At 41.9% G+C, this 9153-nt stretch overlaps 1 protein-coding gene across 2 annotated transcripts in view; it reads right to left on the bottom strand.

The window, feature by feature from the left end:
• Positions 1-1424: 1424 nt before the first annotated feature.
• USP6NL (USP6 N-terminal like) overlaps positions 1425-9153 on the bottom strand; it is a 167246-nt gene continuing 159517 nt past the window's right edge. For both annotated transcript variants that reach the window (XM_075552389.1, XM_075552390.1), the window contains exon 15: positions 1425-5763. In XM_075552389.1, the coding sequence (XP_075408504.1) occupies positions 4352-5763 (1412 nt within the window). In that variant the 3' untranslated portion in view covers positions 1425-4351. The remainder of the gene's footprint in view (positions 5764-9153) is intronic.

The following is a 9153-nucleotide window of genomic DNA, read 5'->3' as shown; positions in this document are numbered from 1 at the left end:
CACTTCTTCCAAACGACTTCCTTGCCTGAGTTCTGCTTGGCATTACCTTTAGTAAAGAACACCTAACGACCTCCTGGTTCAAACCCTCACATCCAGCTTCCACAGCTCTGAAAGGCCACGCACTTGCTAGACCTACAGGATCAAACTCCAGGACAGACAAAGCCCTCCCCGATCTGGCCTCCTTGCCCGTCTCTCACCCCTCTACCCACATCGTGCCATTCCACTATAGAAATACCCCTCCCTTCCTCTTTGTGCACTGTCAACTGCCTGGGATTTGGGCAGAAATGGCTTTTCAGGCTCAGCTGAGACATCAATTCCCCTGAAGTCTTCCTAGACCTCGGGTGCTGGGCTCACTGACATGCCGGAGATACATGTGTCCCACTTTGAAGTGGGAATCCAGTGCAGTCCTTTGTACACCTAGCACATTGTAGATGCTCAATAAAGTGCTGACTGATGTCAATGGCCAGACTACTCAACATTTTCTCAGCTCCTCACATACTGAGAACTCACTTAAGACTTCCAACAACTTACGCCTTTTAAAAGGCATGTTACTCTCAGCGGTAAATAAAAGACAGAGGTTGTCTAGGAAAGTGGAAATCTTAATATGGCTCTGCCCACTAAGGGGCTACTGCGAACAGCAGATGAGGTCAAGCACCAGGTCCTGCCAGCTTCCATCTGGAGCAATGTGCACTGCCCATGACTATCAGCAAGCAGTTCAGCCACACTGACAGAAATGGCGAGCAGTGTTATTTCAGGTAGCGCTTTCCCTGATTTTCAGGGCTCCTAAATTCAGCTGTTAGGAATTTTGGAGACAGCCTACAGTGAGAGGAAGAGCACTAATCCACTGCCACCACCACCCCCCCCCCCGCCCCCCGCTCCCCAATTGCAGAGCCTAATTGAACTTTAACTTTAAGGGAGAACATAATAGAATTTTCTGATGTCTATGTTCTATGCCAGAGATTCTCATTCAAGTGGTCTGCATGAGACCCTAGCCAAATGTATATATACTTTCAAGTTCTCCCCCAATGTAACTCTAAAGACCACCAAGGGTGGAGATCCAGTCTTAGGCAACCTAAGACAGTTCCTTTGATTCTCAGCTTTCTCATCTATAAAATGGTGGCAGTTATGTTCATGCTTAAGGAAAACTGAAAAAAAAAAAAACCTTCTGAAATGAAAACTGATAAATACATGTGAATGGGTTCCTTTCTCCTACTTTGGTTCATTCTTAAATGCAAAGTTTGACTTACACAGAGCCTCCTAAATCAAGAAGCATTATTACTCATGTTAGATACAGCCATTTTCAACCTATTCCCAAGTACAATGGGTTTTAGAAATATAATCAAATATAAACGAAGATGAAAATGCGATTATTCTCAAACATAATTAAGGATAAAATTCCAGATGACCAAGTTACAGGTCCTCTGTAACTAAATCCCTATCTGTAGATTTAAGTTTTCTCTAACCATAAAAATCAAGCTCTCAGACAAGTATTGACTAGACACTCTTTTTGTGTTTGCATTGTTATTGGACCCCCGAGAGAGATCTGGAATGATTACAACTTTGAAAGTCAATTTTAACGTTATACTGAGTATAACATAAAATTTAGCATTAAGCAGTTAAATCAGAAAACGAAAATTTAAACACATCCTATAAATAGCTTTTCTTCTACAGCAATGCCCTATTCGGTGAGTCTCTCTCTCTCTTCATTCTGTCAGGAAATATTCTACCATGTATACTTTAATATCTGATTTTATATTTATTCATCAATTTCAAAAGTTGCTTGTTAAAAGAGATAAAATACTATAAAAAATACTAAGCACCCGAAAGAGTCAATTTTTAAACACCCTTCAGAACCCTGAGCCTAACTATCAAGCTAAATTTAAGGAATAAATAAGAACTCCACAAAGCGCTTGTTACACTAAGTCAACGTCCATGAAGAAAATAATTGATATTGACAAAATATTTACAACATGACGCTGCAAGCATAAAATTAGTCTTCCTAGCACAAAAATCATTCCAAATATGTCATAAATGTATTGACTCACTTTACCAATATTCTTAAATCTATTAATTATTAAAAGGGAAATCTGAAAGAGTAAAATTGTGCAGTGGAGTGGCAAAATAATTTCAAGTTTAAATTTTCGACTTAAAAAAATAGCGAACTCTCTTGTATAATGGCGAAAGCTACAAACATGATGGTATTACTATTAATATTGGCATGGGAGGCCATTTGAAATACAGTGTTACCGGAAATTAGTCAAGTGTGTAACACAGCATCTGGTGCACTATGAAATGATGAACACTGGGCAGGAGCTGCTCAGTTAGAAGAGATGCAGTGGTCTTGTCATAAGAAAAACAAAAAACACAGAAAGGACACAAAAACAAAATATACTTATTACTTTTAGCATGTTAAAAACAATTACATCAAAAAAAGTACACAGATAAAAATGCCATCGATGACATAAGAAAATAGTGTGCATGTGTGTGTATATATCTCTATGTAAATCTACAGTATTTACGACTGTTGATATCGATATTGGAGCAGCTCACATGCCGCTATCATCAACTACATTGTCCAGCTTGGTTTATTACAAATCACAGAAGCAAGGTTTAAAAAAATTGGAGCATTATCCTCAGCTACAATTGCATATACATTTATTTCTATGCTTTCCCAGTCTAACTCAAGAACCCAGTGCCATGAAGGATGCGGCCTTTGAGCTTCAGCGCAATGCTTGGCTGCAAATACACTGCCTTTGTTTTTGCCATTTAGTCACATCATTACCACGTTGATTAAAATTACATTAGACTCATTATATACATAAAAAATATTGTCACATTCACTAGCTAAACAAATGCTACTCCCAGTTTAAAAGACAAACTTTTGTACCTTGAAAGTTTAAAGCTCCCACTGGCCACAAGCGCCGTCAGTGGGAGCCGCCTGCCCCGCCGTGTGCGAGGCCAGGAAGAGGCCAGGGACTGCACAGCCACACTTCCTGGAGGTGCCCGGAGGCCTGTCAGCGTTTGGGTGACTGTAGTGTGATGGGACATTTAAAAAAGACATTCAAAATGTTATGCCATGAACCTGCCCCTTTCCTTTTCTTTTTTTTTGAATGAAGAAAAACGGGGGGAAAAAAGGTTTTCAGAAAGTTTGAAAGACACTATCTTTTGTATGAGCCCCAATAAATTGTTAAAATAAAAAAAAAGACACTATCTTTTCCCCCTTAAAATCTGGTGTCCTGGTTTCTTCTTAATAATTAGGTAGGGTGGTGTTTCATCATGCCGCAAGACGGCAGCTTAATGGTCCAGTCAGGCCGCAACGTCCACCGCCTTAATCTTTAGAGACTGCCAGAAGAAAACAGTGTGAATGACGCCTGAGGTCTCTGTGCTGAGGCCCTGCGTGGATTTAAGGGGCAGAAGTAAGAAGAACCAGATCGCTAATCCTGCTTTCAAATGAAGTTCAAAGGAGTTAATTCTACTGCCCCGTGTGCATGCTTGATGATCAGTAACCTGCAGCTTCTCCTGAGGCTTCTGCCCGGAGTACCGCATGGCAGGCAGCATTTCCTCTGCATTCGGCCAGGAAGAGGCAGGCCAGAACAAAGGGCAAAAAAACATTCAGTGGACACAATGAGAGCACACCTTTGGCCGTGACCTGACTGCAACTGCCCCGAACTTTTAGCACCGTTAAAGGGGTTAGTCTTTCCTCCCAATGCCTTTAATTTTCAGACTGAAAGAAAATGGCAGCACTTGAAGGAGAATGACATGCATTCTGTGAGGTGGAATTAATAAAGCCAGGGGCATCTCTTTAGTCAGTTTTCAGGGCCTGGGTTAAAAATATTGGGGGGCAGCATTTAAGGTGACTCAAACACCAGCTAAGCAGGTCATTCTAAGGAGATAGATGGAAAGGAGTGTCTCTTGAACATTTCCTTAGTTCTCTGTTCCAATGTGTATGCATAGATGCTTAAAATATCTATGAAAAGACACACTGTAGGTGGCCTTAAAAATATCTATTCTACACAGACAGATTTTCAGTGTTTTGTACTCAAAGTAGAGTGGGCCAAGAGAGTCAGAAAGGTCGGTTTGGGAGAAAGCTATCAATGGCACTGGGCACTGAAGTATTACTGTGCGTGCAGCCCTAAATGCTATTGCTATGTTCAGTTCTTCAACACGCCCACCTTCAGCAGCGTGTGCAAGGGATGACAGTGTTTCCACATACTCTTATTACGAACAGAACTTTAGAATTGTGGGAGTTGTTTTCAACTGTATAAAATACTGCTTTGGCAATTATAAACATAGCAATGTAGGTTCCATAATTGTTTCTAGTCTAGTGTCTTTTGCTACTAGAGATACATTCTCACAGCAATACTGATTCTTGAATAGAGAGTCCATCCCGATTTCTGTAGTGGTAGGCCGGAGGTGAGGGCCCTGAATACTGATACCGTGATGAGCCGGCATCGTCCACCGCTGGCGAAGTTCTATACCGCACAGGACTGTCCACTGAAACTGGCGGGAGGCCATGGTCCTGAAAGGTTACATGTGGAAAGGCGGTATATTTTGGTAAATTGCTTAAGTGGCTGCGCTTTCCATCTCGATTCCATGGTTGCTCACGCATCTCAGACCTGTAGGTGTAACTAACTTCTGACCATTTCCTATTATCTGGCAAATAATCCACTGGAGGAAGGATGAACTTGCCATTCTTTGGTGACCCTGAGAACCCCCCAGCACCAATATCAACAGGAAGCACTTCTATCCGATTAGATGGCAGTACGAAGGGAGCGGGGCGGCTGTGAGGTTTCTCCGGAGAAGAATCTACCGAGGGGGCAGAGCCATAGGGCCTCCGGGATGGATTTGTTTGCATCCCATAGCTGGCCGGTGGTGCCTCGGTGCCACGGGTAGCAAGGGGGATGTGTTTTGGAGAATTTCCGTGGTAAACGGGGGGATTACTGTAGGATGGTGGGTGTATTGTTCCATGATCTTCTCCATCTAACGGGGACAGGTGTCGTAGGTAACCTGGAGGTGGTACTTTAAAAGTAAAATGGTTTGTTCCTTTTGATGGACTGGAAGTTGGCTCAGGGAGCTTTCTTGGACTGTTGTTCGAATAAAGAGCCCTCGGGCTCTGAGAGTTCGCCCTTTCTAGCGCCTCTTCCACAGAAGTTCCGTTTTCATGCTCCGCCCCGGGAACATTGTCATACTGGGATGCGTTAGAGCCACGCTTCCCTTCATCAGCATCCAGCACCTGCAGCTTCTGCCGTGCATTTGCTCGTCGATTCTCAGCAAAACTCGGGACGGTCATTGTAAGTGTGGGGTTTGCTGATCTACCTTTACCGTCAAAGGCATATTTGGCAGTTTTTTCAACAGCTGAGCTATCTGAAGGTTTATTCCATTTGGGCACAAATTCCTTTCTGATATCTGAGGTGGCGTTGCTGTTTTGGTTAGCAGCTGCGTTACTATATCGTTTGGAATTGTCCTGGGGAACGGCTGGAGGCTTCCCTTGCACAGCAACCTCGTCCTTAAGCTTTTTACTATCTTCATCCATGGATTTCGGCCTTGGCTGCCTTCCTCTTGCTGGCGAACCATTGCTACTTGGATGGTGAGGCGAATGCTCATGTCTTTTGTGAGGAGATGTGACACTTTCTCTTCTGCTGACTGTTGGAGGACTTGACTTGTTCACACTTCTTTGTCCGTTGCTCAGGTGATTAACAACAGCAAACCGAGATTCAGGTGGAAGTTGTCCCAAAGGTCTCTTGGGATATTCATCCTCTTTACCTAGAGGGAAAAATAAATGTGTCAGTCAATCATCTCCAATAGAATATATTATTAATAACTGCATACTTCTCATATGTACACTAATACCCCCCCCAAAGAATTTTAGTGACTGAAGAGAAAAAAAGCATTTTAAAAAATCGATACTATAATATATCCCAAATCTACATGTTATTGGGTAATGTGTAGGTAGATTTTTTAATGGCAAAGACTCATAAAATTGTGTATGTATGATTTTTTATCTTCGTAAAACATTATTGTTAAAAACCTCAAACATTATTGCTATATGCTTCTTCAAAAACGCAAACCTGATAGTCTCATTTCTATTCTCCCTCCACCCATCCAACCTTCCTCTCATTTCTATTCTTAAAAGAAAAATGCAGGTCAGTAATTCAGTATCTTACTTTACTCTCTCTCTGCTAATTAAGGTTTGAAGTCATAATAAAAAGTTTACTCTCAGCTCCAAGCAGTCCAATCAAGTTTAAAAGTCAACTTGTTCCGGCTTGTGAAACAAAACGTTTCAGAAAAGATAAAGCTTACTGCCGGCAGACAGAGTGTTGGCTGTTTGCTTAGGCCACTCTGCCCCCACAAGCTAGCTGAGAGCGGGTCTTACACAGGACAGTAGGAGGAGGTTGGAGCAGGTGCTGGTTACTGGTCAGCTAGTGGTGAGGTATTCTAGTTTTATAAAGAATGGTTCATTGTGGGAACTGGAGTGGGGCCCCCACTGGCACAGTGCTGGGAAGAGAGTGTGGTTTGGTGTGTGCTGGGGAAGGGCCGGGTTTTAGTGTAAAACAAAATGGCTAATGTTAGGGGAGTGAGCTGTAATAAAACTTATGACCAACTACCCTCTAAAGCTGCTGCTGATTGTGTCAAGTGACTTCCACAGCACAGTTTGATGATTAAAAAGGAATAGTGCTTTCTTTCAGAAAGTTTACATTTAAAAAATGCCTTACCTTCAAATGCCAACCCCCCCCCAAAAAAACGAACAAACAAACCAACCCCAAAAAGCAAGGAGGGGTTGTGGTGGTGGTGAACATAATAGCATGGATCATGATAAATACTTTTAGTATTATATTTTAAATAGTCATCAGAAAATTCATGAAGAATTAAAAGAAGATTTAATAAATTTGTCATTTACTAAGCAATGTTTAAAATTTATCCATGCACTTGTTTATTAATAAATCAACTTGAAGGAAAAAAAAAACCTCAAGAACACATTTGAAAACAGAATCAGGGTTTAAGGTCTGAGGGGCTTCAAAACATCTGTGAGAAATGAAACGAAAAGATCATGGAACTTTCTGTGAATTTTTTGAAGCCTCTTCAGATGTCTTTTATCTGTTAATTATAAAACAATATAGCCCCACTTAAAAGTAAATTTTTGCTTTCTTAAAATACCTGTCCATTCACTCATCCATCCATCCAACATTACACACACGCGCGCGCTCACACACATATGCACGCACGCACTGAGCACTATGTAGAAAGCCCTGGTGGCGCAGTGATTGAGCATTTTGCTCAAAGAGTTGGGGCAGTCTGCTTCCGTCACAGTGATTTGGAATCCATTAAAGGCAGTGGGTCTAATGAGCAGTTAAGTTAGTCATTGTTGTTTATTTTCACCCAATCTAAGACAAAGCCACCATTTTAAAGCAGGCTTTAAGAGACACCCAGGATTCTGTTACATTCCTCCTGCAAAGCCTCCTGTAATTGACAGTTACCCCAAGAATAAAGCCCAAAGTCCTTTGGTGGTCTCTGGGGCCTGGTATAACCTGCCTTGGCTGTCTCTCCCACGGGATCTCTGGCCATTCTCTTCAGGCCCAGAAAGGCGTTCGGCCTGCTGGAATTTCCACCAACACTCAATGAATGGTTTTGGGCAGCCGGCAGAGGGCCACCAACTTTTCAGTTCATATGAAATGACTGAAAATGTTAAACAAATACAATTCCAGACTAGCTTTTTTTTTTTTAATCACAAAGACTAGCTTTCAAGATGAATTGTAGCTGCAAGTTGCATGAGTCCCATCAGTCTATCAAGGAAGGCTGCATTTATCTCTCAGCCCCTCTGTAGATGGTCAGGTCTGTTTCCAATGTTGGCGATGCACATGTCATGAAAACTACATTCAGTTGATAGCTACCCTTCGCTATCACAGCCTAATTATCCTTAGATCTATAGCCTAAATCACAGACACCTGGCTTGCCTTCCTAAAAACAGACTTTATGAGCTGTCTTCTTCTTTTAGCAAGAATCACATCCTTCATTATTTAGGAAGACCTGCTGTTGTGGTTCCAGCACATTTTCAGTGTTCACAATGTAATGAAACCAACTAGAGTAATTACAGCTTATCTTCTATAACCACTTTAAAAGACAAGGGAACAAAGTCAGTGTGGAAGGGAGAGGCGTGCAGCACGGATCCTGAAGGATGACCAGTAGGCCTCTACTCTGCAGGTCTCAGCAACATGTGCATGTCTAGGTCTATGATCACCAACTGAATGCTGGAGGAGAGGGTTAACTGGATGTTGGCGTGCCAAGTGTTTCTTTGAAACACTCACCAGCAGCCAGTTCTTGATGGTGATGAACTTAGTAAGGAGGGTACCCTTTAGAGCATGAGATGCCGTCATCTCCTAGGTTTGGATGGACCAAAACGGAGTAGACTGGGTGCTTATTCCCTTTCCCTGAACATTGTCGTTGACACACATGTGCTGTTCTGGCAGTCACACTGGACTGCTAACGCCAAACCGTTCATAAATATGTTTCACCAACGTCATCAACCTACAACCTCTATGGCAGGGGAGATTCAACACAGTCTTCAGGATCAGACAGCCTGTGTTTGAATCCTAACCCTGCCACCCATAAACTGTGTGAACCTGGACAAGGTATGTAGCCAGAGTCTCCGATTTCTCATTTTAAGTGGTAAGAATATCTCTTCTGCAGATGTGGTGTGAGGATTAGTCAATGTAGGAAAACGCCTAGTATATTTTCTGGCATATCGCAGGTTTAGTAATAGTGGCTATCATTACTCTATATTTAAACAGTAATTTTTAGGTAGTTTCTAAGTGCTTTATATGTACTTTTTACCAAGTCCGTCTTATTCTAACTCATGATTTCAATCGGAGACCCCTTTGGAATATAACACTAGTTATTCCTCCCAATGGCATATCATGCATAAATCTAAATGCTATGCTATCCATGGTTTCACCCAAATGGCTGCAAACAAATGCTGAACTTGCTAGGACCAAAAATGATACACCTAACTTTCTTTACCATAAATGGAATCCACTTGAAGGCTGAGAAAAACATGTAAAAATCAATAAGGTAATCGTAGATATCATAGAAACTGAAATGAAAATGCAAACAAGAAACTTAAAGAAAAGTGTCACCCGAGATGGATCTATCTCAGTA

Source organism: Tenrec ecaudatus, chromosome 6 (assembly GCF_050624435.1).
Source record: "Tenrec ecaudatus isolate mTenEca1 chromosome 6, mTenEca1.hap1, whole genome shotgun sequence".
NCBI lineage: Eukaryota > Metazoa > Chordata > Mammalia > Afrosoricida > Tenrecidae > Tenrec > Tenrec ecaudatus.
Note: the sequence above shows the minus strand (reverse complement) of the source record. Positions and strands in the feature narration are given on the sequence as shown.